Below are 27,494 nucleotides of genomic sequence, written 5' to 3'. Positions count from 1 at the left end.
TGTGATTACTCCATATAAGTGAGGGCTGGGAAATACTGATTGTTAGATCAACTATGTAAATTGTGGAGCCACGGCTCTATTGGTTATGGCGGCATTATCCATGTTTGGGGGTTGCTCCCTAAAGGCAGCTCAAACTTCTATTGTAAATGGATTAGCTTGAATCCTGCTGTACAGTGTGGTGATTTTTGGCATGGCTTAACAATAACATATCTTACACAGCAGACTGGTGTGGGACTGTCGTGGATTGGAGTGGCGCTCTGGGTAAACCTCTTTACCATGCAGATCAAACAGACGCAGACGGACTGGAAGGGTTGTGGCTACCCAGCTCTCAGCATGTTTAGTGAAGTCAGTCTGCTGTGGCTCTGACCCAAAGACAACTGCACCGAGCATTGAGCAAATCCTTCAATCAGCCGACTGCCACTTCCAAGCCTCTTAATCAAATAAGGACATTAGCTCCATCACAAGTACTCTGGGCCTCCAGCCCCCACAGACTGGGGCTTTTACTCAGCCAAGTCCAACAATCAGCATGCTGGAAGCACCCTGATACTCTCAGTGCGATATGATGTGTCAAAACTTAGATTATATGTTTTGAAACTCAGATATGTTTTACAGGAAAAGTATGTGTGTATGCAATTTGGGATGGCAGATGGGCAAAACCTGCACACTCCACTCTACAGACATGGGTTCAATTCCCAAATATAACAGGATCTTTGATGCTGAGGTTTAAAGCTTATCAAAAGTTTGATTTAAGCAAAACACTTGAGCATGAGCAAAAGTTTCACAAAAAACCTGAAAGGACCATGCTAGCCCACCGAATACAAATCCTGTCAAGTTTTCATTTTCTAAAAGCATGCCATGAGTTTACAAACTGATTTCATACCTTGCAATGTACTTACAACTGCATTATCAGTAGATGATATTGAAACTTTGACAAGTGTCTACATTATTACTTTCAAACTGGTATTAATGAAATTAATGGCAGACAGGAAGGTAGAAAATGATTTAAAACGGAATGGTATCCTTTGGAAAATGGCCAGCAGTAATGTAAAATATCATTAATGGACTAAACATGCAAAGGTCCTTTAACCAAATGTTCTAGGGTTCTTTAATGAAATTGTTTAAGTTGAAACTGAACCTTACTCTTAACCCTTACCAGCCTTAAGCACTGGTACAATTTTCACATAACACACAAATCAACACATCAGTGTTTCACAGATCTTGCTCTTTTCTCTAAATTCACAAATCAAGGTACAAGATAATTTATTTATCATTTTACAACACAAATCCCTGTGCTTTGTCAGATTACTGATGCCATAATAAAGGTTCAGTTTATAACTGGCCACAATGCTTTCTCAGAACAATCCTTGGTCTTTATGCCAGTCATCATCATGTCATAGACTTAGTGTGCTAATATCAGCTCATTATAAATCTCAGTCTGTGGCCCACAGCCTGCATAGGCGTGCTCCTAAAAGAGAACGATGAATCACACGCTTAGACAATGCCACCCATACTGCTTTTAACATCCCAAACTAAAAGATTTTATGAGTCAGTCACATGAGCACCGGCTCAGCTTGAGCTGGGTAAAGCATAGTCCTACCTTCACAGTAAGTAGAATCCCCATGGATGGAGGCATAGCCGCTCTTGCATTCACACTCTGCTTTAGTATTCCGGTTTTTACACTCAGAGTTTTCTCCACAAATGAGTCCCTCTGCGCAGAAGTCATAACCTGAAAGAGAGGGACAAAGGAAGCCACGATTTACTTTGGTCTTAAAATTTGCTCACTCAAGACAGTGAAAAGTTGTATACAGACAACACAAAACCACACACAGACACATAGCTGTACACAGAGATAAAAGCAGTCAAATGCACAAACGAGCAACCTTGTTCCTGTCGCCCACAATAACTGTGGATGACAAGAAGTCTGATGTAAAAAGTTTATGACTGCAGTAAATTTGGTGCAATAATAAAAGTTTGGGCTTTCATCAAAGCATGCGCGCGCACTAACAATACAAAAAAGCATACACACCCAAAACATGCTGCTCATGTAGGAAGATCTCAGAGGATGTCATCCATCCAGCCAATAGAGTCAAAGAGTCACTATTGTGCTGCTCTGCGGCACAAGACAGTGTGTTCTTCTGGTACTTTGTGTTGATGTTTCAGTAAAGTGTGTTGATGTGCTGGTAGAAACAATGAACTATTGCTACTTCAACAGTCAACTATGTGCTCAGGTAGCAAAAGAACCAAATGTGAAAAAAGACTGCAACACTAACCGACTTACTGGAAGATTCTCCACTTTAGTCAGCCAACATATTTCAGCACATAATGATGTTTTACAAAACACGTGAAAGGACAGCCTTTACATACACCTCAAGATGCTGACTCTTTGTCGGTTGTCCAATGAGGACAAGACGCATAGATGGCCAGCCCCTAAAGGATGCTGCTCCTCCAAAACAAAAGTTTCAAAATAAGAGTACACAGCAAAATGTTACATAACATTTGTTGCTTCAAAAATAAAATGCTAAATAGGCTACTTCTGGCCGAGCTCTATAAGGAGGTAATAGTGTGACAGGGAAGTAGAGCATTTAGCTCTCTTGTGGAGAAACTACAGTATGAGTGATTGGAACTTATTGAACAGATGGATTAACAGTGGAGTAAGTAAATTATGTTGCAGCCGTGGCTTGAGAGGTTTCTGTGGATGTTTTGATTTTGTGTTGACACATTCTTTCAGTGACTCTGGACACCATTTGAATCCATTGTAACTTGTGAATACAATCTCCGAATTGAAACAAGCTACAAACTTTTCAAACCCACATTTCAAGGTCACAGAGGGTAACTATTTTCTTCAATGGAAGTCAGCAGCACAAGAGTCACTAGAGCAGCGACAAGGTCAGGATCCCTCACTGGCTTCCCACCTGTGAACATGGCCAATTGTGTCTATTGGAACACATGGTACTGCTACTGGGATTAAAATGCTTGTGGTGGTGGATGGGAACTTTACCCCTGCCTTGCCTGTGTACCACAGTACCAATCTTTTGTCAAATCTGAACCAAACCAGACTGAGACTGATCCTGCATGTTTACAGAAATGTGACATGACAGATAGACAGATGTACTAAGAATCAGCCTGACAGATAAGGAAGCAGACAGACAGAGAGATGACTGTCCTGCTCAGTAAGTATGAGCTGATGTAGCCCATCATGTCCTGTAATGAAAGACAGACTGGCTGCACATAAAAGCACTGAGAGGCAGGGAGCCATTACTAAGGAAAGAGCTGTGTCTGCATTATTCTTCCTCTCACCCTCTCCACCATCTACAGCAGCTCCCCACAGAACGGTGTGTACATGTAAAAGGACTGACTACACAAGGAATACACATGTGTGAGTGTATGCATGTGTGTGCTTATGGTAAAGTATAGTTCTGCTCTGACCACAAACACACAAAGTAGAAAAATACATTGAATTTGTGTTTGTGATTGGTGATAGCTGGTTTTTTGATTTGTGATACACACACACACATTGGTCCCTCGCTGTAGAATTTTTTTTTTCTATTTCAGTAAAACAGAGAGGCATGAACAGTCTAAGACAATTGTGTAATTACCAATCTAACAGAGCTAGTATGCCTTTGAGGACTTAACAGCGAGGCTCAAGTACATTTCAGAGTGGTGGCAAAGCACACAGTGGAGAAGAGGTCTGGAGATGATTTGGAAATGACCGGCTCTGAGTTTTAGCGACCGTGGGTGTGAGTGTGTGTGAGAGGGAGAAAGAAAGAGGGTTGTATGGAAGAGGCACTGTGACTGTGAATCTTTAATTGTTAGCTCTTACTCTCTATCCTCTCCTCTCCTTTCCTCTATACTCTGTACTATACCTTTCTTTTCCTCCCCTCTCTCTCCTTCCTCTTCTCTCCTTTTCCTATCTTTTTCTGTTCTCTTTACCCTTCCTCTCCTGCCCTCTCTCCTCACCCTTCTCCTTTCATTTACTCTTCTCTCAACTTAGAAAGTCTTAATCCTATCCTCTCTTTCTTTTCATCTTCCTCTCCTCTCATGTACTCTTTACCCTTCCTATTCTCTCTTCCTTCTCTCCTTTCTTTGCAACATAGCAGGTCTAAGATTTTATATTTCCTTATCCCTCTTTCTCCTCTCCTCTCCTTGCTGTCTTCTCCTTTACACTCTTAACCTTTCCTCTCTCATCTTCCTTTATCTCCTTCCTTTCCTCTCTTCTAAACATGTCTTTTCCTTGCCTTCTCTTTTACCTTCTTTTCATCTTCCTCTCCTCTGAATACGGTGAGTCTAAGGCATGCCGCTTATCTTACTTAAATGAGAGCGCAATTTCCTTCGCTCAGAACCTGCCCTGGGTTTCTTTCATTATGGCTCTATAGCTGACAGCCTCCTACAGTTTGTTTATTCAATGTATTTACTGAATTACCATTGGCTATTTACACTGTAGTACCTCCCTGCCAAAGCAACGGGATTCAGGCAAATTGGCACAGCAGGTCCTCTATAGCAGACAGACCAATCTGTTCTAATAGGTATCCCAGCCAAGAAGCATTCATACCGGGTGAAAAGGGAGAGAAACACAATTATTGCAGAGGCGCAGCCTGAATCAGCATCCGGCAGACTGGCTGTGTTTACTCCTTGCAGCGGCAGAAGATTGGTGTGTGCACATCCAAAGAAAGAGGGATTCATGCAACTGAGAAGAGTGCAGTAAGAAGGAAGACATACCTCTGCAAACATTGCAGCATCTGCCATCTGGTAATATCTGTTCACTGATGGTGCAGTTGAGCTCTGGACAAGTTTCTGTGACTTTCACCATCAGGCCATTCTGGAAGGACAAGACAACGGCAAAACATTACAAAGTCAGTGCTGGGGTCAAATCTGTGAAGGTCTATGCATTAACCAAGTAGGTTTACTTGCCAAAGCGTAACCAGACAACACTGATATTAGTCGTTTTTATAATGGTCGTATTGGTTGTTGATTGAACCAATAAAATCCACTAACACACAGTATATGAAAAAACAAACTTTTACAAACTTAAACAAACATAAAACTTGCCAACTAACTAACATGAGAAGGTGTGAACTTGCTGACATACATACATGCAGTAGGATGACCTAGTGATGTTGAGAGTGAATGTGCTTTTTGCTATATAGGTTAATAATTTAAATTTTTCTAACCATTTACTGGTGAATGTCAAGTTGGACACATGAATGTTCATACAATTCCAAGCACAGTTCACCCTTTGAACTTGTAAATAATACAAAAAATATGTATATGATGTTTAATGAATCTAAAAATATGGAGAACAGCAGAAATGTGTATCGATCTATCTAGTGCAATCTCTACACACCATTAAATACATGCAGCCCTGGGTTTAAAACACATTAGTGGTCTTTGGGTGACCATGCAAAATCTTCAAAATCCTGAGGGCCAAGTTGGGTCAAATATGTCTCTCTGCAAGCCGGTGTCTGTATGCAAAAGATCATTTGTAAAGGAAAAACGTCGGCTCTGGAACACTACTGTACAAACATTAGTGGACTGCCTCCAACACTTCGATCACGTCATGTCAATTTCAGGAGTTGCATTCTTCCAGTTCAACTTTCATTCACATCATATCAATAATCTAAGCTTATAAACCTAATATTTTTTAACCAGGACCTAGAGTATTTGGATCAAGTTTCTTATGGAAAATGAAATGTGTCAGATTAAGAAGGGCACAGCTGTTATTTCATTGTGTTTGATACATATTATACAATATTTAAGTAAATATAAGTAGGCTATCGGATCGGACTTGTTATCGCAGATACTGAATATTTAAGGACTTGGATCGGGGCCAAAAAAACTTAATCGGGACATCCCTAATGGAAACCAATAAGAAAATGACGTACCAATACTACAGCACGGTTTTATTAAAATAAACTGACAACAATGGTCTACAAAAGTAAAATTTTATTGAAAAAAAGCACCTTTTTTTGTTTTTTACAGAATATATTCTATAATTATAATTTATCATTATGTTAAATTCAATGTTGGACATACTGACCATTGTGGCTACAGTAAGTCAAATCTTGTAAGTCAAATCTTGAGATGAATCAATCAATATTTGAAGGCCTTAAATTGCATTCAGAAAATGTTATATGTTCAATATCAACATCATGTCTTACAACCCTGCATATCAAGCCAAATGTAACCTTGTTTATTTTTTTTACATTTAATAAGTTTTAAGTTCTCTGACCTCACATAAAGGCCTGCATGTAGAACTACATTTTGTCAGCCTGAACCATGTAATTTAAACATCACAAAGGATTTCACTGCTTTTGAAATGTAATAAACCACACCGAAAGGAGTTCTCAGATGTTAATAAAACTGGGTATTTTAAGATACTCCTGACTGAATGAGGCTGCCATGACAACAGAGAAGGTGGAATGTAAAGGCTGTACATGCTGCTCACATTCACAAAGAGGGCATGAATACAGATAGCAGGTAAGGTGCAGATACGCGCTACCAAAGAAGGGAAAGGGTAGACCGAACTCGGTGTCATCTTCCCCTGGGCCTTTAAAACAAATAGCAGACACACAGCAGCAGGCTGCCTGGTATGTCAGAGCTTTGGTGGTGCCCGTGATGCCTCTCAAGGTCTGAAGTATCGACTCAAATCCCTGAGATTTCTCCTTCACAACTTCCTTCAATGACATGCTTTTCTTGGAACCATATTAACTGCTTCCTTGTGTCATCTTTTAATAGTACAGTTGCTTTGCACTGTGAGCCTTTTAGTCATATAATTTTCTCATAATCTAACGAGAACTAGTATTTTCATCATAAATTAATCTGTCTTCCAGTTAGTTGATTAAAGCTGCACTAATCACAATTTTTTACATTAACAGTGACACAAACGACTATGTCAAATGTGAAAGGTGTCACTTGTAGCGACGAATACACAGAGAATCATCACCCAATTTGCAGACTGTTATCCCACTGTTGTCAGTCAGTGTGGTAAAAACTGACCAACTAGTGCATTTCCTCATCATCTCAGATTCACCGCAGCTTTTCAGTCAGCCTGAGTATCTGAGAGGCAACAACGGCAGAGGTCGAGGGGAAATCAACTGGCTCGAACACCAGAAAAAGATCTGTAGCAGTCTACAACTTAAAAAAACTACCAGCAACTCTTCACTTTACCCACCAGTTGTGTTTGGGGCATGCTTATTTTTCACACTGAAAGCACAGGGAAAAACACTGTAACCTTGATGAGATGCTATTCCACATCTGAACACAAGGGATGGTTTCATTTTGAGAAGACAAAAACAGTGAGTCTCCCATCTCCGCCCAGCAAGCTGTAATTTGTCCAGCAGCCAGCCAGCCACTTCATTGCTGTTACTTGATAAAATTAGCCCATTAATGCAGGCTGCAGAATGAGGCATTCAGGTGACTCAAAGAGCCTCAAAAGCACCTGTTCATCAATGAAAATACAGTTTTAATTTCAACCTGGGTCTTACTTTCATTAGGCTATATTCCTATCAGTTATGTCAACATTTTATTGATTCTTTCATTTTTGAGATATGGGGATGCAGCGACTCTGCCAGCCACAGCTGTACCTTGGAGCCCATTAGTACAAGCAACACAAGAGGTCAGACAGGGTTTAAACAAAGTGCTATTTTTACCATATTATCTAAACCATTTATTTGGAGGAAATATAAAAGGTTAAAAAACATTAGAATCATCAATTGCTTTGTAAAACTATGTTCATGCACAACTTTGGCTATAATATGGCTAAGTTGTGCATGAGCCCTAAAGTAGTTATGTAAAATTTCATGGACTTTTACAGCATAGAGCCTGGGTCAAACATTTAACATTCACTTTTGTTTTAACTTGTCAGACCACACGTTACTCACTCAGCCCAGGATCTTTTGGAATTATGTTCATATTGGTCCATTTTACAGCGCACAATGTACATGCAATGACAATGTCTGGTGCCAATGCAGGAAGTAGTGTGTAAGGATATGGAGATTGGAGTAGTGGCTGGTTGTGTAGCCCATCTGACTTTCATGCTGGAGGCTGAAATTTAGATGTTGTGAAGTTGTCAAGAAGAGTGGCTGCACCATAGTTTCTCTGCATAACATATTAATAAGGTTGAAAATGTTATCATAACAAATAGAAATGATGACACACCACCAAATAAAAATATAGACCTTTAAATTAACACTGATCATTCTGGTCCACAGTTAAGACCATCAGTTTAATTTCACACATCATCCATAAATAGATGAATGTGGCCCTCGCGCTCTCTCATTCCTCTTGCTTTTTCTCTCCATATGTCAATGCATATATTCATTGTTGCTTTTCCCACTTCCCACCTCTCACGTTGTGACGTGTGTGAGAGGACAGAAAGATGGTCTGGAGAAGGAAGGTTACAGAGCGAATCAGTACTCACCAGAGACATTATTCTAAATCTGACATGCAGAAACCACAGAAGAAAATATGTTGTTCACATACTTAAACACACATGCTGAAACATACACCTGAGATTTATGGGCTGTCATGGACCAAGACGCTAACACTAGGGGCCCCTAAAAGCATAAAGATAAAACATTTTCGGGCCCCTTCTAAAAATAATTTGTCCACAAATTGGTCATTTAGCAGCGTTCACATCCAGGAGTAAAGGATGGCTGTAATTGCTCGAAACAAAGCTTACAAACAATATTAAGGATGTTTTGAGGTGTCTGAGGGCTAATAATGAGTCCAGGAATCCACTGTGTGGCTCTTTGTAAGCAATTACATGCATAAAACACTAATGTTCTTCTTAAAATAGTGTCTTTAAAGATAAATGGCTTCTCAGTGAAGAAAGCTCACCTCTGCTATATGCTGAACTGGAATAATGACTTTAATTATAATCCATGCACTGATGAAGCTCCAGTTCAAATCAGGCCTTTGTGGTGCTGTGTTCATAAGTTATTCTAATTACCTGGCTATCTTGCCATTAGAGAGAAGAAAAAAGGCAGATTGAACAGATTGGGGGAGGGAGGGAAAACTAATAAGGCCTGCTAGCTAATTGAATAACACACTGAGCAGTCCACCACACACACACATTACATGTTTACGCTGAAGGAGAAGTGTTGCATTATGATCTGATTGCACAGTATAGAGGCTAAATGATGGAGAAAGAATTGTACAACATAGGAAGAACTGTTACCTTGCATTCCCTGCAGCTCCTCGATAAAAAGCGCTGGCCTTCAGAAAAGGTCTGGCCCATGTAGATACATTTTGCTGTGAGCAAAAAAAAAAAATAGAACATAACTGCTTTAATAACACTCTACTTAGTACAGTAACTGTGAAATACCAGAAATAGAATAATTCTTTAGCTATTATCAGCTCCTGTGGTACATTCAGCAATAGCGAAAAATGCTTTTGAGATTGCTTGCGAAAAAAAAAAAAGTTTCCAGCCTGAAGTTCTGCATACTTAATTCCATTAGAAACAAAGTTGTTCTTGGCTAGTGTGCATAAGCGGAAAGGAAGTGTAACAGCGCATTAAGAATACAACAGAGGAGTCCCTTCTGCATATTCCTCTGGCGATAGCAGAAATAGAAAATGAAGCATATGATATGAAGTCCTGCTTTTCTCCTCTCCAGGGTACAGGACTGTGGAGCGCTCAGTCGCAGCTCTGGAGCGCTGCTCTGGAGCACAACTCCCTCGTTCGTCTGTGCCAGACCTCTGATGTTCACAGGGGAGGAATAGGAGGAAGAAGGAGCGAGCGGAGGGATGGAGGGAGGGAGAGGAGCGCTGGAATTATTCAAAGACAAACTATACTTCAGGGATTTAGTGTTTTTGTAGTATAGCAAGACAGACACAGTGTCCGTGGGTCTGCAGTTACCAGACCCCTGTGTGCTTTATACTAGAAATAGTGCTTCCATTTCAGCTTCCAAGAGAATCAGGCTACTGTGATCTTTGCTCTGGCAGATAGTTTACTCTGCCAACAACAGCCCCCTTGTTTGTATCTACAGTGATTCTGGTTATAGTAGTACCTCAAAAGCATGAAATAGGATACTGTGCAGCAAACAAGCTGAGCTTGTATTTTGGACTGTCAGAAACAACATCACTGGCCATTTGTACAAATGCATAAAACAACCTATATTTTCCTGGCAAGTGAACTTTGGTGGTCGTGCGAATAATGACTCCTCTCACTAGCAAAGAACAGAAGGTGGCATGTCACTGTTACGGGGTACTGCTGCTGCAAAAAACAAAAAAAAACAAACTTAAAACCACAAATGTACTCTTGGCGGAAAGCAGGAAGGACTGGAAATAGTGTAGGCAGGGTCACAACATAAGTTAGCCCCCCACCGGCACCTCCTTTGTCACTATCAAAATCTGTATCTGTAATATATTTTGTGGAATATTTAATGTTATCTGTTCTGTCACTCTTTTATTTCCCATTGAAGTTACTCGTAAATCGCTTGTTTGCCTATTTTGGATGCATTTTAAATCTGATTTAAAAGAAAAAAGAGAGAGAGGTCAGGTCGCGCGGTGAAGCCTGAAGCGTGTGTTTTGTGCACGTCACCTGAGCTAATGTTACTGCGATATGAATTAGGATACCCTTAGCCCTAAATGTCAAAAAGACAATCAAATTGAATGTTAAATTTCATCAAAGCAGTAGGTCAGAAACAAAGCGGAGGAGATCGATAGACAGACAGACGGAGCACGTTACTTAGTATGGTTTGCTTTTCTTGGTTGTAAATAGAACTTTCGGCCCTGATTCCATTTTCCCCCCATTGTAGCAGCAATCCACAGACAGAAGGGAAACGACAGGGAAGTGAAGGGGCAGTCAACGAGAGAGAGAGAAACAGCTGTTTCTACGCTCCTCCCCCTGCTGATTTTGAGTGATTATTGTGAATGCTCTGATTAATAAATGTAAATAATGCTTTGTGATGACAGTTTTGTTTAGTTTTAACAGCTAGCATCTAGGCATTGTCAAGTGTGATCCTTACACAAGATTTCTGATGCGTTCCGTTATTTTTTCTCTCCCCCTGGCCTGCACAGCACCCTCTCTGTGTTCCGGGACCTCCTGATTTACAATTTAAGCACTGCAATATTCACATGTATCTCAGCCAAGAATTTGACGTTGCCTCTGGGAGGCCACTTCGGAATGATCTAATATGACTTCACTCCAAACATAATGCGAACAAGGGAGGGACATGTCCCCACTGTCCATATGCAAACCAACGCCCTTTTTTGGTATTATTAGGTATTTTTGTAGATGGGAATTTTCACAGGTTTGGTTGATCTAAATGTGTGTTGCTGATACTTACGTCTGCATTTCTTGCAGCAAGTCCCATTAACATGTACAGGCAGCAAGTCCTCTGTGCAGTTTGCTGGAGAACAGAAAATCCTGCGACACTCCACTACACCATTCTGTAAGAAAATGATTTTTTTTAAACTTTTTTTACCAAAAACATGCAAATATCAGAAGCAAAACTCCAACGCTCACGGTGAACACAAGGCTTTTGCCTTTGGCACTGCTAAAAAATCCACACTAAACACATATCTCCTACTTCCCTCTATGTCTCAATTTACATTTGCACAAGCATTCATGGAATTTTATATGTTTATCTGGAAAAAACACCCTCTTTACCCCAACCCAACAACAGTTAACATATATAACACATGCAGTGTGATATGCTTTCATCCAATGTGGCTTACAGTATAGCCCAACCCTGAATGGCTATTGCTCCTGCAGTGTTAACACCATGCAAACCAGCCCAAAACTGTTCATAATCCCACCTTCAACTGAAAGCTATCATATTTATGAATTAAAAAAACTAATTATAATGTCATACAACAGATTCAACAGATTCATCTTCGAGCGCTGGATGGCGTATACTGAAACCGAGCGGCTTTCTGACAGCAGGTAGTTATTCAGGCCCTGAAGGACTGCCTTCATTTTTGAGGCTGATATCTCTGTGTGCGAGTGCCTCTTCATTTCATGAGTCATCGGAAATGGTTCCCCCAGGACGCCGCGGTTATCAGTTAATGGCATGTCCATTGGAGGAAATCAGACCGACTAAACTCCACCCTGTGCTTGATGTGCAATGATGCAGCAAGTCTAATTCCCCAGGGCCCGGGATGGCCTGATTCAACAAATTTCAAAGTCTGGCTCCTATGTATTAGTACAGGCAGGGAGGCTTATTAGGGGGCACTTATTAGAGGGCGGGCAAGAGGCAGGAAGAGATGATGCAGGGGCTGGGAAATAGGGAGGTCTAATGGGAAGGCACGTTAAGGAAGTGTTGATAGTGGAGGAAATAAGGGTTGTAGTGACTTTCCGTCAAAGAAAAAAAATCTACCCTCAGTACTGTTATGTATTATCAATCTGTGATGCTGAAAGTGTTCCAGAGGTTATTTTGTCATAGATTTTGTCATTTACATTTTTCGTGTACACACTTTCCCTTGACTACTATTTTTCATGTGATTTCATATGATCACTCTTGTCTACTGAGTGTCAAGATTCTACTTATTTTCTTTAAAAAGTTGAAAAATCTGGATTTGGTGAGATAATTTCAACCTATTTCAATTTTTTTTTTTTTGGAAAATAAAAACATGGTGTCTTTGGTTTGAATATTTCACTCAGTGTAAACATCATACAGCTTCAATGGAGAGCTGAAACAAGCTGATACAGAATATGATACTGCCTTGGTGATCTAGGGGTTCACAGACCATGATGTTCAACATCCTTGGTTCACGTCTGGCCGGGGACGTTTTTATTCCCCATCTCTCTCTCCTCTCATTTCCTGTCATCTATCTACTGTCACCATAAAGGCATAAGTTCCCAAAAATACTTTAGAAAAAGAATTAGACACTGACAGTAAAGCTACTTAAGGGAAAATAAAAAGGGCACTAAGGGGTTAAATAAACTTTGCTTCCGCTCAAGATACTGACACAAATTTCCACAAAATTCTTTACAAGTTGAATTGTACTGAAAACAGGTTGGAATAATCCTCTTGCGGCGATAGATGTTTTTAACTTGAAAGAAAATAATACTTTCCGGGCTCAAAAATAGATCTAAGTACTCGATATAATGGAGATTTTTTACAGTGTGATAGTTGAAAGCCGGTGCCTTATTCTTTGATTGTGAGGATGAGGGTGACACTCACCTTACATGCGCAGTTCCTGCAGTTCTCGGGCTCCACCCAAAGCTCCTTATCCCGGTAGACCAGGCCGTTGGCACCGCAGGTCCTCTCGCAGTGACAGCCCTCCAGCTGGGTCAGCCTGGACTCGGCGTAGTTCAACTGAGGATGAGCACAGAATCACCAGAGTCACAAAACTAAATTAAATATCTGAGTGCGCACGCAGGTTAACCCCTCACCCCGCCCTCTCGCCCTCTGGCGTGCTCTGGACGGTTTTCACAGAGAGCTGCTCCACTGGGAGCCACTCATTAGAAGGGTACATAGAATAATGATTGATCATCATTCAGCTCATGCTCCAGACCTCAGGCTATAATTTACTGAGAAATGACCGACAGGACTGGCAGGCCCGATCCTGCCTCACCCCTCTTTCATTCCTACACACTGATCAGCCCTTCTTCTTCAGCTTATTTCATGCTCAACACTCTCCATGACTGTCTCTCGACAGAAGGGATGCATCTTTGACAAAAGTGTCATAAGGCAGTGTCACAGAAAGGGGCACAGAGGGTGGGTTGCACCAACCAGGATTAACTTTAAATCAGGATTTAACAACCCTGTCTTTTAGAAATTATGTTCATATACTACTAATGTATTTTGTCAAATGTGTTTTGTAAGAAACATTATTGCTGCCTGGATTATGTTCACAGCCAATGTTTTTCCGGTGAAGGAAGTACTACGTTGATGTACCACATGGAAGTCGCGTGGGAGGACGTCATGGTGGACTGAGGGCGTACAAAGCACAGGACTTTGACACTGGGGTTCATATCCTGAGCTTTGCGTCTGATTAAGGATACAGTTAGTACTGACAATTAGTAGTATATACAGTAAATCTAATTAGGAGACAGGGTTGGATTAGTTCATCAGCGCTGTTGCTCCACGTTTTTAAACTCTGTTATCTCTGTTTAACTTAACAGTTTATAGGAAGTTTAGACTAATATTCAACTTTGTTTTAAATCATTAAACTGACCTGGGTTTTAATCAAAATTGTGCAACACAGATGGGATTCACTTCAACTCAAAGTTCAGCTAAACTATGATCACCCTAATCTGAGATAAACTTTTTTTACATTTTTTTTTATTTGTTAAAAATTTTTTGGGGGGCTTTTTGCCTTCATTTAATATGAACAGCTGAAGAGAGACAGGAGATGTGGGAGAGAGAGAGTGGGAATGACCTGCAGTAAAAGGCAGCGGGCTGGATTCAAACCCTGGCCGCTGCGGTAAAGACTTATACACGGGGCGCACACTCTATCAGGTGAGCTCCCAGGACGCCCCAAAATGAGTTATAAATGAATTCTTGTGCAATGTTTTGATTCTAACTATAGGACATAGTGTTGGTAGTAGTGAGTCATCCAATCAGGTGCAGGAAGGGTTCACACATTGATATTTTAGCAAAGGAGAAAAGTCGTTAATAATCTGTCATCTTGTTGAACCAACAGATAATTTTGTAATGTTGTGAGCAACAACTCACAATGCAAACTCTGCAATGTGATTGGATAGTTTGTTTCCATGATATCACTAAAAGTAGCCACATACAGTAGTATCATGTAAATCAGTAATGAGTTATTTTTCTCTACAAAATAGCCCACTGTATCTATCAAAGCTCACTTACAGCCTTGAGTAGTAGCTGGCTGTAGGAGTTGTCCTGTTTGAAAGGTGGGGGAATTCAAAAAGGTCCAATTGATCTGAGCAGCGTAGGTCAACTCAGAAATTGTAGGTCCACTTAAGACACTCAAGGATGCTCTGCCACTCTGCTTCCGCCCCCTCTGCTCTTCTGAGACCTGCCCAGGCCACAGTGTCAGAAAGAGAGGACTCGCAGCAAAATGATAAAGGCTTCTCAGTAAAAAAGAAAAATGCTGGATGTCACGGAGGCTTTTTGCTTTATTTAGAGGAGTCCCGGCTGGTTGCTGGAGAGCTGTGAGCGGTAGAGATGTGTCCTGTCAAAGCCCTAAACAAAATATTTGAAATGCAATTTCAAAGGCTGGGAGGCTGCCTTAAGGCACCACAGAGGAATACCTTTCCTGTACAACATGAGCATCAAATGGCACAATGATACCACACAAAGGAGTCAGAGGCTAATAGGCATGTATCTCCTATGGTTGATACATGAGGGTGAGAAACATGAGTGAAATAATAAAACAGCTGAAGACAAAGTCCAAATGAAGGAGGGAAAGGGAAAAGGTGCATGGGGTATGTCAAAGTGAGTGAATTTCCATGAAATTCTGGGGACCAGTCAGTCTTGGGCCAACGAGCAATTAATCAGATTGTGTTTGTTTTGTAATCCAGATCTGGGATGTCTGCCATCAAGTAATTATCATATTATAGCTGTAACAATGAAACAAACGCACAATGAGACTCCAAAACCTGATGGCAATTTTGAAGTGCATCTTAAAATGTTTTTGTATAAGTGATGTATGTACAGTGTAATTGATGGTAATGATGTGTTTGGGTTTGCAGCGAGCAGGGGAATCATTCTCTCTTCCAAAGTCAGCCTAAATAATGTAATACAAATGCAGTGAAGGAACGTGAAAAACCAGAATTGTAGAAAGCAAAGAAAAATCCTGAAATGTATAATGACCAACCCGCTTTCCATGGTTGGGATTTTGACATTCAACTGAGCATCATGAGCCTCATACACACTGCCAAATTGAAATTTAATTTGCAAAATAGTTGTGCATCTGTACAAGAATTTCAGTGAATTAAAGGAAAATTCTGCATCAACCTACTTCTTAAACTGGATTTACGCAATCTTACGCAAGGGGTTAACAGCAGTTCAGTTCAGCATTGGATTTCACCTGCTGATACTGCAACACTAGACTGATGTATATTTTTGAGGAAGCACACGTTAGCTACAGTGTATCTACTGCAGCTATATGCATGCGCTTCGTAGATACAGCGTAACAGAGACTATAACAGAACTATGAATCCAGTTTTATTCTGATAATTGTGTTCATTCTGACTATGGGTCATGCTAACTTTACACTCGCAACCTCAGTTTTAGGGATTCGAGAAACATCTTTGCCAAAACAACATATATTAGGGCACACAGCGCAAGCCTCCTGACACTATCCAACAAAAGTTCAGTTTTTTTATAAATCCTCTAAAAGCTTGTCTTGGAGTCCAATCCAAAGTAAACACAGACAATTAGCACCCTGGATTAGTTATTGTAAGAGCATAGGGAGCATTTTTGTGGCCAACTTACCAGTAACAACAAACATATTTATACAGCTGACACATGGACCCCAAATCTTCTGTTATTACTAAGAGCATTGGATAGACTCAAAGCAGCTTTCATTGGAATACACGAGAGGGAAACCACTGCAGCAACAATGGATGAGAGTATTTAACAAGTTATGCATCATTTATTCAGATAGCTATCCTAAGTAAAGTGTACATTAATGGCTTACTTAAAGCTTACTCTTCTGTGAAAACCCTGTATCTCCAAAATGATAACTTCCCATTAACTTAGAAAAAGAGCCTCTGTGACAATTCATTTTGAGATAATGCAATGAGTTTTTAAAGGGATTTGTTAGTGTAATTTGTAGGATGAGCGGGAGACTATCTGGAAGATTAATTTAGAGATTAACAGGGAGACTGGAACATGCAAGGGTAATTTACAGTTGTGGGGCCCCAAGAAAGTTGTTTTCACAGGGCCCAGAATATGTAGCAGCTCCCTTGCATAAAGGAGGAGTTTATTTGAAAACCCAAAAATCACAAAATCTGAAGATGATTGTCACTGGACGATATCCAAGTATTAATGGATCAGTTCACCCATAATACCTACTTACCTCTAGCAGTATCTAGCCATGCTTTATCTTCAGAATTCAGAATCTTTGAGATACAGTTTCTGTCTCTGACTGTGTTGTCAACCGTTTTTATTGGTTACGGTAGAATGTAATTTAAAAATCTGTTGACAAAGTGGTTTGTGGATAATTCAGGGACACTCATTCTAGAAGGAGATGTTGCTGTTGATTGTGAGTATGTAATTTTTCAATTCTGTGAGCACCACGATCAAAATTCCGAGACCGATATCTGAACAACAAATAAGTTTTTTGTAATTGGGGTGAACCAAGCCTTTTAAGCGCAAAAAAATTATATTGGATTGGTATTAGTACTGATACTCCATGTTATAGTATCAGAAAAAAAAGTGATATTGAGCTATTTCTACATGTTTGGGCATTAACACATACTTGTGCTTCCTCTCACAAACACGCAGGTATAATACATGCAAATGCTGCTATGCTAATCCACACACAGCGGAGCTTATTGTCATCTCACCTCGCCTTGACACCCCACATCACACACTCAGGACCAAGCAATTATTCACCTCATGCTGAATTCCTCTATTCTCTTCTTCAGCATGAAGGAAGAAAGGCCATTTAGCACTGAAGTTGACTGCATCCTCCCTGCTGCGACTTGTATGAGCAATGAGGACAGGCGGCAATAGGTCGAGGTGTGTTCATGTGAAGGAGGAGGCGATGACACAGCGGTAGGGTAATGTTCTTCATTTCACCCTTATTTACACCGAAAATTATTCTATAGCTCGTGCGCCTGCTGAGATGTCCTTGCTTCATTCACTCCCACCTGATAGCACTCACTCATGCACATAAAGGCACACACTCAATCACATACACACACACAAAGTCAATCACACACATAGTTATGCAGATGTTTAGTCTTGGTTTAAACTCTCTCCCATGGCTCCATGGCAGAATGCACATTCCCTGTTAAGCCTCCTGTTGTCATGATGCAGTCACCGTTTCCTAACACCTCTCTGAACTCTGAATATATTTGGCCTTTGTGTGTGTGTCTGTGTGCTACCCAAAAAAACTAACCTCTAGCATTCAAAAATGACAGTAGCAGCAGGGCAGGAAAATTATAAATGATAAAATAAACAATTATATAAACAATATAAAACATAAACAATATATATACAGCAGTTATATCACATATTGTCCCTACCTTGGATATGCTAATAAAGATGTGGCTTCTACTGAAGACTGGTCAATAAAAGGTATACTGTGATAAATTGTCACATTTATCTTGACTTCAATAAGTGAAGGTCACTATTTAGGTAAGATAATTATGTCTTACTAACCTATAAATAAATAAACTGTCTTAATCCCATAATCTGTGATTAAACAGAGAATAGCGGCCAATGTTGTCAATATACTCTTTTCAGTTTAAATTCCCTATTTATTGATATTTATTCATACTTCTATTACTGTTGTGCAATATCCTATAATCTTAATAAGCTACACTTAACTTGACAGTTCATGCACTATTACTTTATACCATATTAATATCATCAACTGGTAAACCCACTTTGTACTTCACACTTATTTTAATTTTATACTTATACCCACTTGGTACTTAATTTATTTCCTGACCTGTATTATAGTGTATTATATTTTTTGCTCAGTACTTATATTCCTGTGTGCCCTGACGTGATAGTAAACTGTTTTAACAAAAGAGTTTCCCTTCGGGGATCAATAAAGTATTTCTGATTCTGATGACATGTAAACAGAGTTTCTCAATCAGACTGTGATTAATCAGGAAAACCATATGAGAAGGGAAATGATATATCATGCACTGATGTTTTCCTCCATCACATTTCAGAGGGAAACTTTGTCCTTTTTTCTAGACTACATATTAAGGACCTTTTTCCACTTCTCAGAACACTATTATTACAGATAATAAACAGCTCTCTTATTAATGGAATTGTGCCTTCATCTTTTAAACCAGGGGTTATCAGGCCACTCCTACAAAACATAACCTGGACCCAGATTTGATCAGCAACTACAGACCAATCACAAATCTGCCACTCTTTTCAAAACTCCTTGAAAAAGCAGTGGCTCAGCAACTCATAGATCACCTTTCATCCAATAATCTGTATGAACCTCATCAATCCGGCTTCAGAAAATCCCACACCACAGAAACTGCTCTGACAAAAGTGGTAAATGATTTACTACTTGCTTCAGACTCTCAATACTAGAGCTCCTAGATCTCAGTGCATTCGACACGATTGATCACCACATTCTATTAGATCGTCTAGAAAGTTATATTGGTCTCACCGACACTGCTCTCTCCAGGTTTAGATCATATTTAACTGACAGATCTCACTTTGTTTTACATAACAACTGTTCATCAGACCACTCCAAGGTCAGTTATGGTGTGCCACAAGGATCTGTGCTTGGCCCTATTCTTTTCTCTATTTACATGTTGCCGCTTGGTATATTAATCGACTGTTAAAAACTAGGTTTCCATTCCTATGAAGATGATACTGAGCTTTACATTTCCATTAAGCCTGATGTCTGTCATCAGAAATCGTCAGAAATCAAACAATGGATGTCATCTAACTTCCTTCCTTCTAACTTCCTTCTTTTTGCTGAGAAAACTGAAATGGTAGTTCTTTTTCCAAAACAAATTAGATTAGAAACAAATTCATTGATTTCACTGAATTTAGCTGATTCCACAATTTCACAGAGCCCTAGTATTAGGAATCTCTGTGTCCTATTTGATCCAAATCTCTCTTTTGAAAAACATACAATATTACAAAGACTGCATATATATCCATTTAAGAAATATTGCCAAGATCTGTCCCATTCTTTCCACCGCTGATGCTGAAAGACTTGTTCACACACTTATCTCATCAAGGCTTGCTGCTAGTATATAAACCAAGACTAGAAAATCTGATCATATTACCCCTGTTCTTATTGCATTACATTGGCTCCCTGTACATGCTAGATCTGACTTCAAGATTCTACTTTTAACTCATAAAATATGACATGGACTTGCACCAGCCTACTTATCACCTCTAGTCACATCAGTAGGTGGCAGGACATTATCTTACCAAGCCCCTCTTCTCTGGAATCGTCTTCCTATCCAAATTCGAGAGGCTAGTTCGGTTGACTCATTCAAAAGTAAACTCAAAACACATCTATTTGCATCAGCCTTCAACCTCATTTAGTGTGCCTAAGTACTAAACTACGGTTATCCAGCTTATATTCAGTTTTATGCGCATGGTTACGTATATGCACTATATGTTACACATTTTTGTGTTTGTTTGTTTTTCATCTGTATCTAGGTATAATACATGATACTATGTACAGTAGTTGTATGTGCATACTGTGTATTGTTGTACTTATATATTTTTCAAGTATTCAAATATTTTGTTTCTATTGTTTTAGATGTAGTTTCTAATTTTTTATCACATTTTTTTTTAAATATTGTTATTATTGTTTAATTTTATGTACAGTCCCTTGAGACTTGCTTAGTGATATTGGGCTATAATAAACTTTGACTTGACTTTTATCTGACGCCTGGAGTTAGCACAGTAGTCACTTTGCTGACTCAAATATTATGATATAAGCCCATAAAATATACAGTCTTTGATAATTCCCTGCTTCCTTCCTTCCCTTCTTTCTTCAGCTGATATGAAAGCACAAAAATCCCCAAATTTGAGGTTAAGGTTTTCAACAAACAGCAAAACTCTGCTCTTCTTTTGACGAAACAATCGCAACTCAAGGTCTTTTTGAATTTCACTTCCATGGCAACTGAGCAGACTCAATCTGCTGATGAGGACCGTGCAATATGGTCAAAAGCTCCAGAACAAACGAGTAAGTGGACCTTGAGTTGAGGTTTTTTTTTGTCAACTGTTATTTACAGGGTCTAGCTCTACTCTACTTTCAGTACTTTCTCGAAAATCGAGTACTTTACATTTTCAAGGAGCTATAGTGCATACATTCACATTGTTACAACGCAACTGTATATTCAAAGTCGAAACTGTTCCATTGTTTCATTACTCTAATCCTGAAAAATTGCAAACTGCAAATTAAAAAAAATATGGGACCATCTGGGACCAAGTCTGTTTGCTGTTCCCTCTTAAATGAACATTAATATCTTTTGTGTTTTTTATGAGTCTTTTAAAACCACTTCAAACCACACTGACAATAACAACTGACAGAATAATCATATTTTCTAAAGACAGATTAAGGTGCATGTTCATTTTGTTTTTGTTTTTTCCCAATAACTTCTATCTTTTTTCGGGCACCGTGTTGTTGAAATTAAACAAAAATGAGATACAGACTTTAGAGGAGAAAGAACAATAAGCTTCAATGAAGGCAGCAACAAAATCAAAGGATTCAGCTGTCTCTGGCTGTTGTGGAGAAGGAAGTTATTTATTCATTTTCATTTATTTATTCATTTGTTTGTCAGGCTACAACTGGGAAGGGTATTAGTGGATCTTTTAACTGGATACTTTTATTTAACAGTCTTTTAACTGACATGGTTGCCAACATTTTGCATATTTAGGAAACTTTACAGATAAAAGAAAAACACTAAACATTTGTGACACCAATAAATCTGGTTTTGCAGTATAGTATACATTCTCCCAAGTTGTTATACAGTCTGGTGAGCTGGCAGTGGCAGTTTTCTCTGTGAGAGGTTGTTCCTTGTTCTTACCTTCAGGGTCATCTTGGCCAGGAGCTCCTGAAGGTCCATAATGCCTTGCACCAGGCTCAGGAAATCGCTGCAGGTCGGACAGGCTCAACGGAGGAAAGTAAGCACCAAAACAGAGAAGAAAAGGGAAGGAAGAGCAAGACGGGAGCGTTTAGACAGGAGATAAATAGAGAAAAAAATATTTCATTAGCCTGATTATTTGGACATGGCTCATGGTGGCCAGCAGCAAACAAAAGGGAAGCCTCACACATCTGTTTACTCTTTGTCTTAGGCTTGTGGCTGGTGTTAGTATCAATAATAAAGTGACAAGGTGTGATTACATGCCTTATTGATCAGTGGCAGAGGCAGTGTCACAGTGGTGGCCTTGTATCTTAATCTGTTTGACAGTAAACAGATGGAGAAACAAAGCGAGGAAAGAGGAGGCTGCACTGAATCTGAATTACATCAAAATGAAGATTACTGGATTAGAGGAAAAAGAAACAGATCAGCGGGGAGAGGTGACCACCAGCTGACGCATAGCTCATTACAGTCCAATTTTATAATGGCACACAGTAATGGAGAGTACTCTTTTCCCTATTATTCTCTGAGCGTGTTCGGGACACTAAGTATGACTGTGTCATCATGATACTTACTGCGGTTAAGGTTAGGACACTGTGTAATGTAGCCGTTGGGAGCGAAAATCAACTTCACATCCTGGATAATGCCCTGGCAACACAGAGGGAAGGGTGCAGGGAAAAGACAGAGAGAAACAATGATACACATGGATTGGCAAGATCATGGGATATCTATTATTATTATTATTATTATTGTTGTTATTATTATTATATCTGATTAAATAAAGATTAAATAAATAAAAAAAAAATTTGATCTAATGTCTGAAAACATGACAGACATTTTCATGGTAGCCAACAACCAGTGCAAGTAGCGCAGCGACCGTTTGATGTTTTCCTGACGATGAAATTTGCTTTGCCCGTCTGTGTGGTATTTTGGTGCCCAGCACAGAACGCAGGGTGCACAGGTGGGAGGTTCATTCAAATGAGGTAGCCCAAAGCGAGTTGTTGGTATTTTGGTGGAAAATGGGTCTTAGACTTTACGCTGAGAATCGACAGAACCACGTCTGTTTCTGGCGCTCAGTTGAAACACTGGTGATTTAGTCAACAAGAGCAAACTACTTAGGATACTTGGAGCATGTGTGCAGAAATAATGTAATAATGCTTAAAATATAATAAATGACTTTAAATTGGCATCAAAAAATAACTTTTAAATGTGGGTAAAACAGGAATGCCGGTAACTGCATTTACTGTATCTATAGATTATAATCGAAGTAAGTAGGAACATATCTTTATATAAGCGCAAGTTGAGTGTTTTCATATCAGAGCACTCACTCTATCAAAGCTGCACAATCCTCTAAATCTATTTAGAAAAGATTTAGACATGTTTAATCTGCATCTGGACCCAGATCTACATTCAACTAAACACAGTAATTTACAAACAGAAATCCTTTAAAACATTCTTGAATCTGCACCAAAATCTAAACTTGGCCTAATTTCATGGATATCTTGAATTCTAGAAAACTGGAAGCTGACTAACAGCAACTGATAATGAAACAGCCCCCTAAATGAATGTAAATTATCACATGTATGTACTGTTATCCAAGGCTTCTCTCTTGGCCAGGACAGAAATTCATTTTAAGATTAGGTTTGAAAGTACTTGCATTTTGTAAATGGTGAAAAAACACCACAGCAGATGTTTAAAAAAATACCCCTATTACCATACTATTCATTCAGCATCCATTCCTAACTGAAATGAAGCACATGTACTTCACACATAGGCAGAAGTAAATGGCCTATAACCGATAGGGTTCTCTCCTTAACCACACTGTCTGTCAATCACTCTGAATGACAGGCTATCTCCAGAGGTGCAGGGCTGGTAAATAGAGAGCTTCATGATGACCACAGAGAACAATCTTGGAAAAAAGCACCCTCTCTAATGGAAAACCGAACTTATAAAACACTGGGGTACCCACACACACACGGAGGTAATATAATTTCACCATTCCTTCAAAGTGGCTACAGAAAACATGCTGCAAGGACATTAGAATTCACCACCTCAAGCACAGTTGGCATCAACTCGTCTCTGCTTTATGTGTATGTGAAATCCATTTACAGTGCATTTGGCTGGCCTGGATGCAAGTAACACCTGCCTCTATTTCACACAGAGACACAGGGAGAGGGAGCCTTGAGGCGAACAGGCTTGCAGCACAGATTGAGAACAAATGGACTCACACACACACACACACACACACACACACACACACACACAAGCTGTGTGAGCAGTGGATGGTGAAGAAGAGATTGTCAGTGTCACTCAGAATGAAAATGAAGGTGTAGATCACAGATGTCTGTCCCAGTGGTGTAATATAGGGGTCCTGACCACACATCACTGTCAATGATCAAGTAATTCGAAGTGTAGCCATAAGTCTCTCTCTCTCTCTCTCTCTCTCTCTCTCTCTCACACACACACACACACACACACACACATACACACACACACACAGGCAGAAATGTGCACACATTTGTTTCATGCCTCTGCCAAAGCCCATGACAGGTATGTTTGAAAAGCACTATTCAGGAATAATGTCTATGCTCCCATGGTAAGACGAGTCAAATTACGCAGCTGCAAGTCATATACAGTACAGTTAGAACAGTGACACATTTCCCATTGTTTTGTCTTTGTACAACAGCACATTGGATTTGAAATGAATGGATTTGAAATGAATGTGGTAAAGTGCTGCAATGAATTAAAGGACTAAAAGTCATGAACTCACCAACTCTGCAGCTGTGCTGAGATTTTTTAAGCCTCTTTTAGCTCATAGTTTTGTGTTTTGCTGTGTGGTTCAGTCCCACCGCTTTCATCAGAAGGTAGCTGTTTTCAGTATAGCTGCTCTGACAAATCCAGTGTACGCTAACTGCCAGTACCAAATGGCAGACACACAAACTTAGTGACTAGCTGAATAAGCTAGTAGCTAAAAAGCTAGATGTTTTTCTCAGGAGTTGGTGAAGACCAAATCAGAGCTAAAAAATGGAACACTGGACTTACTTTCATCAGGTGGAAATACAACTTCAAATGAATGCTAATGTTGTTCCTTTTCTCCTAGATTTATTGTTTAAATAGGCAACTGTTTACATCACGTTAGCTAGAGCAACTTTATAAGTAGTTAATTAATGCTGCCTTAAGGAGTTGTGAGGGCATATCCACATTGTGTGTGACTATGTAGCCTATTTTATACATAGCCCCCACACCACCTAATTTTAGGATGATCTAAGGATGAACATACAGACAAGGCAACAAAGGAGATTTTCCAGATGATTGTGTGTTTCCTCCAAACATACATAGCATAGTTCATGCTGGGGAAAGGGAATGAACATAGCCAATGCGGGTCCTCACAGGTGGTACACGTGTGTATTTGTGTGTGTGTGAGGTGTATGCTTATGTGCAGTTCATGCATCATTTGTTTCTTTGTGTCCCCAAACGTTCAGAAGTTCACTCACGGTTATTGCTGATAAAATCAGAAGAAAAAGTCAGAATTCCCAGTTTGCTTGTTTATTACAGCAATAATAGGCCCGACATGTTTGGCCAGCACTTGCCTTCAGGCAACATTGACAGAGGTTTATTATCCTGGGTAAAGCTTTATCCTGCGATTTTTTTCTCTCAATTTGATTATGCACAACATGACCTTTCCTTGTTCTAGCAGGGTCTGAAGACTTTACCTCCACCTGCAGTTCATCTCCCAGGACTAAACCAGCATCAACAACACTAATTTACAAGTGTGAGAGAGGAGAGACTAAATAGATATGATAATGATGATGGCAATGATCTCCCAAAGAACAAACTTATTCACATCTTCGTGCTCCGAGACCAACTGATCCCACACAACGTTTTGATGGACAGTTATGATTTCGCTCTTTTCAACCTCTGTGTTGGTGATGGACTGTCAAAATAGACTGAAGTGACAAAAAAGCCTAATTCCACATGCAGGTATTAAAGGCTCAAACACACTACAGACAACAAGTTGAGATGTTCAGCCATCAATTTCACTTGGTTTTGAAGTGGGCTGTGATTGGTTAGTCGCACCGCTACAGTGCAACGCAGAAGAAAACAAACAGTGCTCTTTTTTTGAGCCGCAAGCAAAAACACACATTAAAGCAGATGAGCTTCTTATGTATCAGTAGAATTATAGTACATTCAGGGGTTAATGTACCCTGTACTTGAGTACTACTGCAAATAAGGAGCCTCACCGCATCAACAGGAAACATCTACAGTATTTTTAAAGTTTAGCTCTTCATAAAGAAGTTTAAATTTATTCCATATTCATTCCTGATTTTTTCCAGTTCATCCCATGAGTTTCCTTTTGCCCATTCTACTTTTAGAAGTAGGGTGAACTACTGTACTACTGATACAGGGTTGAACAGAGCGAGCACACCAGGTACAGAGGAGAAAAGTATGCTGTGGATGGTACAACGTTGAAATAAAAAGCAGAAAGACACAAACAAAGCATAAACAAACTCATTTAAACAACCAGGAAACAGAGGAAACATAAGACAGACACAGGGAAAGTAAAAGACAGACTGAGTGAGAGATCTAAGCTCTGAATCACTCATATCCAGGTTTGGCTTTTTCTTTATCATGCTGCCTTATGTAACCTGTTCAAGCTTTCCATCATTGTCCATGTTCCAAACGAGCCTGCAGTGTCCCTGAGGAGTCAGCATCCTTGGCACAATGGATTCTAGATAAAGATAATTTATTACAGTTGCTCCTTCAGATGGAGAGGCTCCTGGGAGGAGGCGGCACGAGGGCGAGGATCGTCTCAAGCCATTGCAAGGGCTCAATATGTTTTATTTAAAGGCCTAGTTAGCTCGTCTTATCATTATCCCACTCCTGAGTCCTGAATGGGATAGATTACAGCTGCTGCTTTATTTCACCTCCTATCTCCATCTGCAGTGTTACTTCTATAGCTCTTGGCTATTTTTCCCTTTCCTTCGCCTCTTGCCTCTTTGTTCTTTTCTCTCGTTTCCCAACAAGCTCTTTACCCTTCTCTGCTTTTGACATGAGAAGACGTAAGTAGGCTCTGTTTATCCCCTTGTCTTTGGCAGGTTAAAATAGGGAGCAAGTGAGAAAGTGTGAAGGGAATAGCAAAGAAGTAGCAATGTAAAGTTGAACAATGTTTTGTCTCTGTCTGTCTCGGTCCATATCTGTTTCTTTGTTTGTGTGTGTGTAAAACCACAACTTGTTGTTTTAAAATTTCTGTTTGTGTACAGATTAAACAAATGAGATACATGGTGTTAATTAATTAGCTTTTGAGGTTCTGGTAGGAGTATTTTTGAACGATGGAGAGAGCCAGGCTGGTTGTGTCCCCCTGCTTCCAGTCCAAATAAAAGACTACAGACTAAAAGACCATAGTTTCTTCTACACGCTTGGAAGGGGAGGGTGAGGCGAGCAGTATTTAAATGGTTGCAATCTGCAAATTCACCAGTTTCACTAAGTTTCTATCCCTGGAAACGTCTTGCCTACATGAAATTATGAAACATAAAACAATGAGTCAACTGCACAGTGAACAGAGACTTCCGAAACTAGTTACTAATAGTTTTGAATTTATTTGTAATTTTATGGCTTAAAGATTTGAGTAAAACTCTTTAATGTTGGTAATGCGCATCACCCTCCCCTTCCAAGTGTGTAGGAGAAACTACGGTGGCTCGCAATAAACGTGAACGGCTCTATCTAGAGCCAGTGTTTGGTTTGTCCGTTCTGGGCTACTGTAGAAACATGGCGGTGCAACATGGCAACCTCTGTGGAAGGGGACCCGCTCCCTATGTAGATAGTATGT

The 27,494-nt window shown here is 39.8% G+C and overlaps 1 protein-coding gene across 5 annotated transcripts in view; it reads right to left on the bottom strand.

The window, feature by feature from the left end:
* The window catches only part of LOC122883571 (protein kinase C-binding protein NELL1-like), a 279,566-nt gene that overhangs the window by 172,338 nt on the left and 79,734 nt on the right, over positions 1 to 27,494 (bottom strand). For all 5 annotated transcript variants that reach the window (XM_044212754.1, XM_044212493.1, XM_044212666.1 and 2 more), the window contains exons 6-12: positions 22,243 to 22,315; positions 21,614 to 21,696; positions 13,125 to 13,259; positions 11,286 to 11,388; positions 9,176 to 9,249; positions 4,717 to 4,816; positions 1,598 to 1,726 (exon numbers count right to left, since the gene is read on the bottom strand). In XM_044212754.1, the coding sequence (XP_044068689.1) occupies positions 1,598 to 1,726; positions 4,717 to 4,816; positions 9,176 to 9,249; positions 11,286 to 11,388; positions 13,125 to 13,259; positions 21,614 to 21,696; positions 22,243 to 22,315 (697 nt within the window). The remainder of the gene's footprint in view (positions 1 to 1,597; positions 1,727 to 4,716; positions 4,817 to 9,175; positions 9,250 to 11,285; positions 11,389 to 13,124; positions 13,260 to 21,613; positions 21,697 to 22,242; positions 22,316 to 27,494) is intronic.

The sequence above is a fragment of the Siniperca chuatsi genome, linkage group LG1 (genome assembly GCF_020085105.1).
Source record: "Siniperca chuatsi isolate FFG_IHB_CAS linkage group LG1, ASM2008510v1, whole genome shotgun sequence".
Lineage (NCBI taxonomy): Eukaryota > Metazoa > Chordata > Actinopteri > Centrarchiformes > Sinipercidae > Siniperca > Siniperca chuatsi.
Note: the sequence above shows the minus strand (reverse complement) of the source record. Positions and strands in the feature narration are given on the sequence as shown.